Source organism: Rutilus rutilus (assembly GCF_951802725.1).
Source record: "Rutilus rutilus genome assembly, chromosome: 2".
Classification (NCBI taxonomy): domain Eukaryota; kingdom Metazoa; phylum Chordata; class Actinopteri; order Cypriniformes; family Leuciscidae; genus Rutilus; species Rutilus rutilus.
The window spans coordinates 27,840,875-27,855,992 of NC_140210.1; the positions used below are offsets into that span (position 1 = coordinate 27,840,875).

The 15,118-nt window shown below is 38.5% G+C and overlaps 1 protein-coding gene across 1 annotated transcript in view; it reads right to left on the reverse strand.

The window, feature by feature from the left end:
* nt5c2b (5'-nucleotidase, cytosolic IIb) overlaps nt 1-15,118 on the reverse strand; it is a 40,427-nt gene that overhangs the window by 20,962 nt on the left and 4,347 nt on the right. The window contains exon 3 of the mRNA XM_084402836.1: nt 11,635-11,708. Within this exon, the coding sequence (XP_084258962.1) occupies nt 11,635-11,708 (74 nt within the window). The remainder of the gene's footprint in view (nt 1-11,634; nt 11,709-15,118) is intronic.

Below are 15,118 nucleotides of genomic sequence, written 5' to 3' on the forward strand. Positions count from 1 at the left end.
ATGCCTTTTAGTATGATGCCTTACAACCACTGTCACTTCCCCACATTAACATTTTTGAAGATTTTTGGCTGAAATTTCTGTAAATTTAAAAATTTAAAGGGAAAGGAGGGAGCTCAATAACCACTGACCAAAAATAAAACAGAAAGATGCATGGATGGCAGCGTAAGTGTTGTATTTAAAGACACTCTCTGGGAGCGCTCTTTGGAACAGCACCTGTGATACGTGTCGACCTCAACCTTGTCCTTTCGCAGAGCAAGCAGAGGGTACCAGAACATTCATATTACAGAGGCTTAGCAGGGCCATGTATGCTCTGTGATCTAATCCAGTATGAAACCAAACCCACTTGCCCTAAAAGTTTTAAACCCAATTAGACCCCAAGCCAGTGCAGAGGGATTTGGGTGGTATTTAAGCAACAAAAGGCATTTTGCGTGACTCTAACTCCTATATTTGTTGTGCCAACCTCACAACTGCATGAAGGAGAAACTGAAATAAGACATGTCTAGAACAACAGCTTCAGCAAAGCTGGTTGGTACTGTACTGTACACAGACACTTCAGCTCATGTTACATTTTGTTATGAAAGAGCTGGAAATGTGTTAGGCTTGTTGTTGATGAGATGGCAGGTCAAAGGGCAGAAACCCAGAAGGATCTCTTGAGAGTGAGGAATGAGAATCAGAGGAGTGCCTCAGGGGTGAACTCCTGGGTCCGTTGATACAGAAGACGGACACGTTTGACCACAACAACCTGCTTGTTTTTTTTTGGGGGGGGGGGGTTTGTGCAAGATTTCTGTTTTTCTACAATCGGCTTGTGTTTGTGCTTGTCTGAAGATGAAGCATTATTCTGTTGTTACTTAAGAACACATTTGTATTTGCAGCTGTTCTATTATGTGAATTTTGTCTTTCAAAGCTAATATTGTTAACAAACAAATACATAAGTTCCACTCGGTCATTGACAGGTGACACATTCAATATATATATTTTTTTTTTAATTAAAAAAAGGTTCTACACTCTGTCGTAAACCGTTGTTGAGCTTTGACTGTTGTTTAAAAATATTTACAAGCTATGGCAATCTAATTTTAATATAACATTTAATATAACATTGGTCATAACCAATTTTTTTTCCAGTTCAATCAAACTGACTTTAACCAACCACAATTTACCAATCTGTGAGTTAAAGGGTTAGTTCACCCAAAAAAAAAATGATGTCATTAATAACTTTTTTTTTTTTTTTTATGAAATCCGAGAGCTTTCTGACGCCTACATAGACAGCAACGCAACTACCATTTTCAAGGCCCAGAAAGGTAGTAAAGACATCGTTAAAATAGTCCATGTGACTCCAGTGGTTCAACCTTAAAGGGGGGGTGAAATGCTATTTCATGCATACTGAGTTTTTTACACTGTTAAAAGAGTTGGATTCCCATGCTAAACATGGACAAAGTTAAAAAAATTAAGTTGTACGTTTGATGGAGTATTTCTGTGCCAAAAATACTCCTTCCGGTTTGTCACAAGTTTCGGAACGCTTTTTTCGAGTATGGGCATGTGTGACGTCAGATGCAGCGGAATTTCCTTATACGGGTCCTAAGGGCACTTCTCCCGGAAGGGCGGCGCGCACCCGTAGACCAGAGCGAGAGACCGAAAGCAGTAAGCCCATCAAAGCGCTGTGCTCGCTGCAGTCACAGGACTTTGTTTGTTCCCTACATTTCGACGATGATTGTTTTATAAACAAGGCCCAGTTCGACGCCGGATTTGTAGATCATCTAATGCTTAAGGATGGAGTAGTCCCAACGATAAAGGTTCACGGTCGTGCATTGGAACTGCAGGCGGTGAGTAAAACTGCTTCAAATGTCTGTGTGTTGTTAGCTATCGGCGCGTGAGCACCGCCCACACGGCACGCCTCCAGCCACTCGGTTTTTTCCGGAAAGACTCGGTACAGCCAATCTTTCTTTTATAAATATAATAAACCTAAAGACTTTTTGGAGATATGAAGGATGCAATACTACTCTATAGGTACTCAAGATTAACATGAGATTGACTGAAACTGAGTGTTTCACCCCCCCTTTAATGTTATGAAACGAGAACACCTTTTGTTGAATAACTTGAGTCACTGGAGTCACATGGACTATTTTAACTATGTCTTTACTACCTTTCTGGGCCTTGAAAATGGTAGTTGCGTTGCTGTCAATGGAGGGGTCAGAAAGCTCTGAGATTTCATCAAAAAGATCTTCATTTGTGTTCCGAAGATGAACGAAGGTCTTACGGGTTTAAATGAGACCAAGTTATTTGTAGAATTGCATCCAGTGAGTTTCAGGTCTGTTCCAGGCATTGTATCTTTACAGATGTATGATAGACAGGCTGTTCAGGGGGAGGTGGATAAAACTCAATCCCCCACAGAGCCACGGCAGAAGTACTGGCGCACATAGGCAAGCAAACCCCAACAGAGTCACTAACTCAGGCCAGATTCTTCCACCCATATAGCAGCTGTACATAAACCCAGCTGCCCCTTCCCTTTCTGTTTTTCTCTCTCCTCTTCACTATGTTCCACGAAGCTACAGCGAAACCTATTTTGAGCCTCTTTTCCCTCCTCAGTCACTATTCCCATCATCACTCTTTGCTTAACTGCATACCAGTGTTGACCTTGGACAATTTTGTCCCTGAGCTAGCACACTACTATTAGGGTGAAAGGAAAACATTTTTGGCAGATTTACTGAGGTCTGTCTGCAAACAGAATATCTATACCTCATTATATGTGGCCTACATAAAAGGTTTGAAGGGTGACATTAGTTTATGATTATTAATAAAAAAGAAAGGTTATGAGGTATACATTGCTGTGAAATACAGAAAAAACTCAGAACCTCAAACCTAACATGAACCATACTGTTCAATTGAAGCCTCGGCAATATTACATCAATATACGGAACCACCGGCACCACTAATCAGAGTCTGTGCGATTGCACAGACAAAAATGCAGAGCGCCAAATACAGAAGGGAGAAGATAATCGAGATCATTTATTTTGGATATATAAATGCTTGGACCAGATCCATAAAAGGAGATTTGCTGTATCCACAAACTTGAACTTCATTCTCCACTTCAAAATGGAAAGGTATACGCTAACCTGTTTCTTATAGTTAATACTAATATCTAGAGAATATAACAAAAGCATACAAAATTATGTTTAACGACGGGAAAAATGGTCGGCGCGCCAGACGCATGGTCTAAAAGGGTTGTCCCTATTCTCATAATGATTAATGGGTGTGTTTTGGGATTTACGTGCGTTAAACCAATTAGAGTCTCATCTCCCATTCCCTTTAAATGCCAGTTGCGCTCGTGCCATGGCAGATTCGCTATTTACATGACGGAATTTGATAGTGGAAAGACCAAACGCGTCTCGAGAGCGCAACCGGAACTGCTCGTGCGTGAGGTAAAAGTGCGGAAGCAGACCATCTACGGGACAAGCCGGATTCCACCATATATTTATGTACACAATAATAATCTTTTACATTGTAATCCTTTTATTTTAAATATTTGGCATGTTTGTGTGCTGCTGTGCGTCCCTGTGTGTTTAATAAGCAGAGTGTACACACGTTGTGGACCCGCCCATAGGCGCACATTACTAACGCGCTCATTAAATAACAAAAAAAAAGTTCTATTTCGCAGTCTATTTCTGTTGCCTCAAAATAGCAATGCGCCAACAATGCGCCAGAACACACCTCGTTTTCAGACCAGCACGCCCATGGGCGCACAAATGGCCGCAAATGCGCTTGCTATTTAAACAACATGGCGCAGGACGTGAAAATGATAACTGCGTTGGACTGAAACTAGCAAAAAACACTTGCGTCGCGCTTGGCGCTGCATTGCGCCGGGTGTAAGATAGGGCCTTTCAAGAAGTAAATTATTAACGTTTTGTAGTTAACATGCAATTCATAGTATAATTTGTTAACGTAATTCGCTGACATTTGCCTCTTCAAATCAACAGTCAACTTGTCAATCAAGTTAACAATTCGGAAAAATAAATAAAAAATGCATCGCTTTCTGCCAGCACAAAGGGTTTCGATCCAGGGTTTTGAAAAAACGTTCCAGAATGAATCAGCCACTTTAAAATAAACGTACATGAATGCTTCTATGCTTCTATACTCATTAAGACAATGCCATGCCACCACCTTTTTTTCTTTTCTTTTTTTTTTTACATAATTTCATATTTCTGTATTCAGAATTGTTTTATTTAAAACATTAATCTCATAACATTGTTTATGCAGTTGTAATTTTAGTGCAAATGCCATTCATGCTACCACTAAGATGATTTTAAAAGGTTGGAAATCAATTGAAGGGGGCAAATATCGGCACTTAATGGGAAAGTTATTTTCTCAAGTCTATAGACCGAAATCATAGAAAATATAAAAGCAAAGTTAAACATATGAGTTACTAAAAAAACTTGACTTGACTTGCTTGGTTTGTGTGTACTGCAACTTGAGATTTGACCCGAGAAGTTGGTAGGGACTTGGGACTTGAACTTGTGTGACTTTCTCCCTCATCTGACGCTGAGATCAAAGAACAAAGACTGCTAATGGAAACAGTTACTTTTAAGAGTGTTTATACTTGGGTTCACTCTTTACAAGAACAACTAATACTACAAGTTACAATACAAATATTTGTCTTAAATTCTTTACTTTCAAAGGTTCGAACCTTTGAGTTTTTAACACGTCAAATCTTAAATCAGGGTTTCCCCAGGTTTTATCACCCCAAATTTAAGACTTTTTTAAGACCTTTTTAAGACCACTTTAATGAAAATTAAGACCTACATCGCACCCATTATGCAGTCGTAAAACACCAGATCAAATCCCAATAATGACTATTACTAACAAATGTTTTAATTAAAAAAACATTTATTATAAAAAAAACTCATTCAACAACACACTGCAAAGTGATGTTTTTGGTAAATATCAAACATTCATAACAATAAACAGATAAACTAACTTTTCAAATCGTCTTAGTAAAGTTTCTCAGCATTCAAATTGCTTCAACCATTGCTTCAGAGGGGTAGACAGATAGGTAAGAGAGATATAGATAGTAGGGGTGTAACGGTTCACAAAATTCACGGTTCGGTTCAATACGATACACTTGTGTCACGGTTTGGTACGTTTTCGATACAGCAAAAAGAAATAAATGCCAGATAAAAAATTATTTTATTATTATTTTATTTATTAAAACTAACACACTTTGACCAATGATGGAGCTATAATAGACTCTTCTTAGGAGCATAAACAAAACAGCTCCTTGGAAAAAAATGAAATGTAACCTAATATTGTAGTAGTTATAAACAAAGGTCTATTTTTAGTTCAGATTAACATTTGAGGGCAGCAATTGTATTCATAATGTCAAAATAAAACCAACGTAATGTTACTTGAAAGCATTATTGCCCAGTATTCCTGCCAAACTTCCATGGTTGCAGTTAGTGTTACTACAGTAAATCCATGGTGAATGTTGCTGATCTGTGGACACTGGATAGTTCATTCATGGCACAATGTTTCTTCCTGGCTTCCACGCGCTGTTTGATCCGTTAATAACAGAGAAATGTGAATGTTTCTCACTAGATCTCGCAGCGATGTTATTACTTCTGTGGCGCTGTGTAACAGTGTCGCTTGATCAAGATCGCTCGCGCTGCACTGGTCCAAACTGATAAGCGGTCCTTCAACCACACAATAACGAGTAGCCCAGTTTCGTTCCGCTTACATTACGTTTGCACATTTGATGTTGGACAATGTTGTGGTCGCGCCGGCGTCTCTTACATTATGAGCGTGCTTGCCACGCGCAACGCGCCTACATTTGAAATAATGAAATTTTGGTCGGCAGGAAAAATGGTCCAACGAACCGTTCGGTTTGAAAATGCGTACACCGAACCGAACGACACTTACCCATGATGTCTCTCCTCTCGACTGATTGATTAGAATGTTGATCAATTGCCGCCGGCGCGAAAACCCAAACTATTGTTTGTGCATACTAGAAATTAGACGTTCTCTGACGTTACGCTAAACCCTGTTGAATTTTCACGTTGCGTTTGCAGCCAGGTTGACTTTGAATAAATAGGCTAGTAGGCTATAATGAAATTTAAGACCTCCATTAAAAAAATTAAGACTTGGACAACGGAATTTAAGACTTTTTAAGGCCTTAATTTAGGAACATGATATTTAAGACCTTTTTAAGACTTTTAAGACCCCGCGGCTACCCTGTAAATATTGGTGAAAAATGCTGTAAACTTCTGTCCACAAAAATGTTGGAAATTATGCAAATGTGAATGCAAATAAAGTGAACCTATAGTGCACATTTCATTCCCAAATGACGTTAAAGGGGACATATCATGCTAAATGCACTTTTTTAGCCCTTAAATGCATTTTGTTGTATATTTGGAGTGTTTAGAAGTACAGAAAAGATGAAATTATTCTCTTCAGGTGCTTCGTTGATATCTTTATATTCTGTTTTGGTCATATTTTTCAACCGGTTCAGATTTTTCTGTTATCTATGACGTTTTGCGAACTAATACGTCACAGTATTTGCAGCGGAACTGCCAAATAAGGACATTGGCTTCCGGCCCAACACTTCGAGCAATCCGCCATTATTATTTATCGCTGCAATTTTGTAGTCCAAGCTAAAGGATGCAGAAGTTACGAGAGGGTAAGTTAAAATGTTCGGTTGTTGGATGTAGTAACCCACACGCTTCATTACACCGTCTAATGTAGATGAACTGCCGCGCTTGTGGCGCATGTTTGACTGAAAGAACGAGCAAAGAGAGAGAGAGAGAGAGAGAGAGACCCGGTCGCGCGGGCACTCTCTCTATCTCTCGGAGCCCTACAGTCTATGGTGTAAACATGACTTCACCGTCTCCAAAAGACGCTGTCTTGCTCGCTCTCGCACATATTAATCAAAATAAATCGACACGGTGGTAAAAGGTCGGAAGACCAAAGTTTCATGTGTAAATACAGTAACATACCATTGCGATACATCCATATGAAGACGTTGTTCTACAGGTTTGTCGTCTACATTTTCATCTCGCTCCGGCTCCGACTCTGGCTCGAACATGTAAGGCTGGCTGGACAAGTCTTCCGTTGTTGACATTTTGTTAATAATGTGTGAATAAAAAGTTTCTGTGCCGCTAGATAATCGTATCTCTGCTATCAAACTACAAAAATGGCCGAATGGGGTGGAGTTGAACCTCTGCATCCTGGAGAGGGGGCGGGGTATGAAGTGTCTCAATGTTTTTTAAAGAGACCGCACCAAAACGAGTTGCTCTCAGACGCACATCAGAAAAGGGGTAAAAAGGGGGCTTGTGGAGCTATAATAATGAGGAATTCAGACCCAAGCATTGCAGTTCCGCTTTATATAGACTACAAATGTATGATTTATATGTAAAAAGGAACAATTTAAAAGCATATGTCTCCTTTAAACTCACAGCGCTTGCAGTAGGGCTGCACGATATTGAAGAAAATTGAGATATGCGATAACTCATTAAATAATGCGATATTCGATATGCAATACGATAATGCTTAAAGTGAGTAAAATAAACTTTAAATATATTTATAATTATATAACCTACATGAGTGTTTCACATTCTTTTTGTGACAAGAAAACATCCCTACAACTTCTGAAAGCAAACAGCAGTGTTTTACTGTAGCATAAGAAGTGTTATTTTAACATCAGTGTAAACCACGGGGTTTAGCCTAGGGTTTCAGGTAGGCCTACATTAGGGTTATTTAACAACAGAAACTGAATAATCAAATATAAAAATAAAACGCTGCTTAGTTTTCACTGTATGAATGAAATATATGCTGATTCTTATTAAAGCTACAAAAGTTATTTAGCCAAGAGCAGTGAGTGATTTTCTCTTCGTCTTTTGTTCATGACCCTAGTTATTGCAAGCCGTTGCGATATGCATATCACGATATATACATGTGCAATATTTCGATATATTGTGCAGCCCTAGCTGGCAGGAATGAAGTTAGATTCATTTATTGAATTATTAGCTTTTCAGAAACTCACAAACCCCTGTTTGCCAAACCCAACCAAAGATGGCTTGCTAGTCTCCTAACATGACAAAGCTTGATGTTCAGCTGGTTTATATGGTCTGTGGCCAAAACCTTGCCTGGTCATCACTGATCAGCAAACCCAGTAAAGACCAGTAAGCCCCCTTTTTAATGGGGATATGAGTTTTAATGGGCAAGATCAAATCTTCATCATAACTAATTTAAGCTGTCCCCAGAGAGCTTTCACTTCCATGACTGATGACAGTAAGACGATGCCAGATAAATAATGCCGTAGACTTCTGTATAATATATGATAAATACGTCCACTCTATTACTTTTAGGTAAACTGATTAGTAACAGTTGACAGAAAACATGAAATTCAAAACACTTTTTGTATTTTGCTAAGCACCCCAAAGTCCCCATGCTTCCATTTACAACATCTTATATTTGTCCTTCCAGATCCTACAGCCTGTGCTGTGCATCACCCTATAGGTCCACTCAGGCCATGAAGATTCATGTTTCTTCCTCCATACATCGAATACACTCCTGGACAGATTATTACACATGCATACGTGATCAGCATGAGGGTATGATGTCAGGCTGGAGTTCATAGCTCATGTTACCTTTCGTAAGAAAATGTAATTTATATTCGTTGTACAGGATAAACAAACTCCCCCAACCTTTCAGTCCGTCCATCAAGCTCTCCCTCATTAACACGTTCCGGCTGCATTAAGCCTCTGGTTGACCTTGGACTGCTGTCAGGTTCTTAAACAACAGCATATAGACTGTACTGAATGTGTCTTTCATTTACTAAATTAATTAAAAGTTCTGAAATAAATGTTTCTCTGCTATTTAAACAAGGTTTTATTTCTCTGTCCTGTGAAAAAGACTTTAGTCTATACAAAGAATGCAGAGGTGATGGGCTTCCTCTGTGATTTAATGGACTGCCAGGTTGAAGAGCTGTCAACACCAAGCTTAGATGGAGAGTTTGTTCCACAGCTCTGTACACGTGCAGGGTATTATCTTGCACGCTGTTCCCAATCACAAAGGGGATTTAGTTGGGCAATGGACTCAATAAGCGACAGGAAATATTAAACAGGGCTTGGATCTAGCATTGTGTTGGAAAGTGGTCCTAAAACCCTGTATGGTTTGGTACAATGCTTCTTTGTAGCCTGGATTTGAGATCAACAACGAATACTAACATCTATTAATATTCCATTGTAATGTCAAAAGAAAATTTGTCTCCACCAAGAGTGAAAAGTGATTTTTTTTCTTGAGAGAGTATAATATTTTAACGGTATAAATAAAAGATAGACTGGTAATTACAGAATTTTAAAGCGATAGTATCATCATTATTTACCATTATGTTCCAAACCTGTATGACTTTCATTATTTTGTTTAACACTGAGAAATTTTTTCAAAATATGTATTTCTTGTTTCAAATGTCATGTTTTTAAATGAAGTCAATGCGGCCCATTGTTGTTTTGAACACAAAACTTTCATTGTACGGACAAAACCAGTTAAAACTTTCTTTTAAATATCATCTTTTGTGTTTGCGGAATAAATCAAGTCATACAGGTTTTGAACGACATCAGGGTGAGTAAACGATTTCCTTTTTGCACATTTTTTGGTTAACTATCAAGAGTGACGTATTAAAAGTTAGATGGCTAAAAAGCACATCTCAAGATTGTAAGACAACAGTATGTTATGTGTGCCAAAGAATTTGCTGTTAATGACTGATATTGATTGTTGAGGACCTCTGAACTGTGGTTGCAACCTGATCAGAGTATAAGAAACAACATAGGGTTTGAACTTGTAAACATTTGCACTTGGTTACAGCCAGCTGTAATTTGGAGGATGTCAACAGCTGAGAAGCCTTCAGCTCAGGCCACATTAGCCAGTTGGCTACGATACACGCTATCCACCTCTTAAGAGCCATCAATTCTAACTGTCAAAGAACTGATCCGCTCTCTCATGGCCCACAGCCCGGATTTAGTGAGGACTTTATCCGCCACCAGCAGCTGAGTCCCTGAGACCAATAACAGAAAGCAAAGGGGTTTCGGAAACCCAATGCATCTGATCCATGTTAAACTGCTGCACCATAAAAAACAAACCCTCTCTTATTTCTGGTTCTTGGATCACCTAACTGACATAAATATATTAAGCTGTAAATAATTGGCTTGTTTATGTTGATAGTCATTTAAACAAACTAAGCCCCTAGCCAACAAGACAAACTATGGTTTAGATCACATAAAATGCCCAAAACAGGGCAAATTAGTATGAGAGCGCAATTCCAAAAAAGTGCAGATGGTACTGGACAGTTCTGCATTTGATCTACTGACGACGCACAAATTAAAGGAGAACTCCGGTCAATTTTAACATTGAGCTCATTTTTTTGTACATTTGGAGTGCTGTCAATACAGAGAACAACGACAAAAATCGGTGTTGCCTACACCGAGTTATTCTATTTTTAAAATTTGCACCCTATTGACTTCAATGGGGCAAGTAGTAAGCCTGCTTTTTAGCCTCTTAACATCCTTTAAGTGTCATTACAAGTGCACAGAAAATGTGAGTGATTCCTTCCGAGTGAACACGAGTGGATCTGACTGCAGTAGATGTTAGAGATATTAATAAAAATGAAGTTAATTCAGCCAGCGCTCATACCTTTGTTTACATCCTGTTTTCGGTGGAAGGCCATAGTAATCGATTGTCGAGTTCACGCACATAGGTTTAGTACCTATGATCACGCGCGTGAACTCGACAATCGATTACTATGGCCTTCCACCGAAAACAGGATGTAAACAAAGGTATGAGCGCTGGCTGAATTAACTTCATTTTTATTAATATCTCTAACATCTACTGCAGTCAGATCCACTCGTGTTCACTCGGAAGGAATCACTCACATTTTCTGTGCACTTGTAATGACACTTAAAGGATGTTAAGAGGCTAAAAAGCAGGCTTACTACTTGCCCCATTGAAGTCAATAGGGTGCAAATTTTAAAAATAGAATAACTCGGTGTAGGCAACACCGATTTTTGTCGTTGTTCTCTGTATTGACAGCACTCCAAATGTAAAAAAAAATGAGCTCAATGTTAAAATTGACCGGAGTTCTCCTTTAAAGAACAGAGACGCAGCAGGATCATTTCCATAATTACTGTCGTAATTACCAAGTGCAGCGCAAATTAGCATCTGGTTTAAGACATGCTTTTTTGGGCCAGTAAATAATGGTGCAAATACCAGTAAATTGACTAGCGCAAACTATTGATAATAGTAAATCACCTTGTATGATTTATTTAAATACTCTTCTCCCATAAAGTTTGCGTCTGAAAGGCAAATTCTGACAGTCGTTTTTAACGCCAAAAGAGGGTTTGCGCTGGCGCAAGCTGTTAGTAAATCTGGCCCTTTGTGTATAAGAGACATCACCTCAGTTTTCCAGATTCCAAAACCAGACGAGGGGTAGCTAAATATACCCAAGAATCCTACTGTATGTTTACCCTGAGATTCTAAGCAAGAGTGTTACTGGATCCATTCGAGGGACATAAACATAGGGACGGATCTATCAAAATAGACGTTTGACTGTAAACAATTATGCGTGATCATCAATTAAAGTAGGAAACACCTCACCTGCTAAAGTGTAGTCCATGTCAAAGCCAAAGCATTTAATCTTTTCCATGGCCAGACTTCTGTTCACGAACACTCTGGGGAAGAAGGGGGAAACAGTCAGAGGAATGTTTGGTCGCAATATTCTGCAAGGATTAGGAACCAATTTAAAAAGTTTAAAAACAAGACCGTGATTTTCCAGAATTTTGTAAGAATTCAGGTCTATAAAACAAACGATTTAGCACCTAAGGACCTCCAAACATTCTTGAAGTGAAGGATTTATATCAATCAGTCAATCTCTGCAGGACTAAGACAAACTCCAGTCAGATGCTAAATCATTTCATAATAAAATAAAATACATTTACATTTATTCATTTAGCAGACGCTTTTATCCAAAGCGACTTACAAATGAGAATAGAGGCAGTTAAACTAACAGTAGGACAACAATATGCAAGTGCACACTGACAAAGTCATGATATTTAATGCCAAGATATGAACACAAAGGAAATTCTGAATCACTCTCTGTGCATGCATATAATCTGATACTGACAGAGATAAATCACAGATAACAACAGACATATATTTGTGTATGCACTGCCATTGCATCCATAGTTTTACAAAAGTGTTAAAGTTTCTATTGCATCTGGAAGCGATTTCAATGATATGAAATAACAAATTAAAAATTGTCACACAGCAGCTGAATATATGTTTAGTATATTTTCACTACAAAAAAGAAAAGATCATTAGAGACTTAACGCTTAACGATTTTTCAACCCGATAAAAATAAATAAAAAATAAAAATAATTATCACAACCAATTTTTGTTTATTTATCAAACCTACCTTGTGGTGGCATAACATTGGACTACATCCCATGATTCACTTTTCCAGGTACAACCTGTGCGCTGCATTCTGAGTGGATGTCACTGCTCTATCTGGTCTGTCAAGCCCATTTCCCTGTTCACCCTGTTACCCCCACAGTTCAAACAATAGCCCCCTCTCTCTGCTTTCTTGTCATTGAATTTCTGACTTGTTGCAAAAATGATTGTGCCAGTTCTATAGCATTCTCTGTTGTTGTGCCAGTTGTTGAGTTAGGGGTTGTTTGCTTCCCTTCAAAGACATCTAGAACAATCAACAACAGCAGGAAGAACCAGGCAGGCGCAGCGGCTCAGACAACAGAGTGTGCATCACTAGTTAGAGACAGCTGGTAAACAGATTACTCTTGTATCTCAAATGGATCCTCATTGTTGCCCTTTTCTGTAATAGGCTACTTATACTGTACCAGAGACATTATAATGGGGAGGAGGCGGATCACTAGTATAGAAATGAATGGAAAAAATATAGCACTTGTAAACTGGGAAGTCCCGCCTTTTCGAGTTTGTTTACTCACGAACTTGCATGTGAAAATGAAAGCTTTAAAAGTGATGAAAATCAAGTTTTTAATGTTGTTTATATGTCTATGCCTATGTGGTGTTAATATGCTTTAAGACAAATTCATAAGTCAACACCATTGCTGACTGGTTTCTCCTTAAAACTGCAGTGTTCATGTTATGTTAACTTAACTACCTTGTAAGCATGTGGGTGGGCTTCATCATATCATTACTATGCTCTGAAGCAGGGGAGTCTCAAGAGAAGCCAGGTTATCCCGGCGTGTTTTTCTGTTGATATGAAAAATCGGGTACATTGAGCAATTTAGAGGGTGAACTGTGTGTATGATGTGTATTGCGATGTTACTATATGCCTTTCTCCACTGATGTTCTGAGTTGTTCAAAGTGTTTCTAAGGATGCTGCTTTTTAGAAGGCAGCAGTCTGACTATGAGATGGCAAAGGGGAACATGGTTTGTGTAAAAATAGCGACACATTATTAGCTGTTTAATAGGGCTGTAATCTCTCAGTCGATTAGTCGATTATTTGGTCTATACGTTATGGCTCGACCAAAATTCTGATTGGTCGATTTTTTGCCGCGTTCATTTCATCAGGTGGAAAGCACTAATTGCTAATGGGGGTGTTTTCAGAGCACTGCTGTTTCACAGGTAACAGTCTGTCTTCAGAACACCCCCCTTGTTTTCACTTCTTTTGGATTAGCCCAACCCACTGGAGAAGAGAGACAGATTAGGCTACTAGAAGGTTTGCTGAATATTATTTATTTAATTGTGAGAGCGTTTAATTCATAGTCAGTCAGTCCTCTTCTACCATGTCAACAAAGACATCGGCAGTGTGGCAGCATTTTTTCTTAGAGTTAATACTAGTCTATTCATGTCTCAGCCGCGAAGCTGAGCTCCACAGAGCGGCTGCACAGAGCGGCTGAAATGACAGTGTCTGTCAGTTATTATAATACATATGACAAAAACAATTGTCTAAATTATGTTGCATATTCCTCAAAAGGTCTTGTGATGATATCACTAGTTGACAACATAGTACTATTTTCGTAAATCATAGGCTATGATATTGCGCAGGTGCACGTGATGCAACGCTGTCAGAGCCGACAGACTCGTGTATCAGACTCATTTCAGCGCAAAATAATTAGGTCAAAAACGATTTAATATACTGCAAATAGCCTACTAGTTTTTTATGTTTATTTATAAGTCATTTAGGCGGACAACAAGGCTACCAAGTACTGCGCACAGTGCGCAGCTAATTAATTAAAAGTAAATTTTTAGCCGATTTTTAGTCGAAAATTTCAGGACTTCAGTCGACCAAGATTTTCTTTGGTTGATTACAGCCCTACTGTTTAATAACGTAGTCAAGCAAAAGGCTAATCATATTAATTACTGTAGTGTCCAACGTTGTGGAGAGCGATACATTAAACGCATTATCATTCTTTCTGATACATCGACTTGTAGAGAGCCTGTATGAGTGAGTGGAGGCGGAGCTAATTTGCACATTCATGGATCTGCGAAAAACTTTTAAATAGGTTGGAATTTTTTAAAAATGTGTCATTTTGGTGATCAAATGTGAGTTTTTAAGGGATGAAATGATTGACTACACGGGGACTTGTGATTTCAGCATTGTTGTCAGATTTTTTTAGTTTAGTAATATTTTGTTGAAATTAGTGATGCACCACAATTATTTTTGTTTACGAAACCAAAATTCAAGTTTACAATTAGCCCAAAAACAAAACAAAAATAAAATTTGGACAATTGGGAAATTGAACTCGTTACGCTGTTCAGGGTGTTGTGTTCTCAGGTGATAAATGAAATCAGTTGTAGTTAAGTTCTTTGGTAACGAGTTGTCTCTTGATATTTCAGCTGGACAAATTTTACATATTGCTGCTTTAGCATAATATTTGTAGCTTATTCAAGTTGTTTGCACGAAATAGACCCCTGACATGTTATCGGAGAAACATTACCTGTTTTAGTCAACGTCAATGATCTCTATTTCTTAAAGGGATACTTCACCTCTGGGAAGATGAATGTGTATTTAAAATAGGTCATTTAAGTAGAAGAAATGTGAAGAAATTTTGGAATTTGGAGCTTTCTAGACCGAGAAAAGCCAGAAAATGCATTTTTG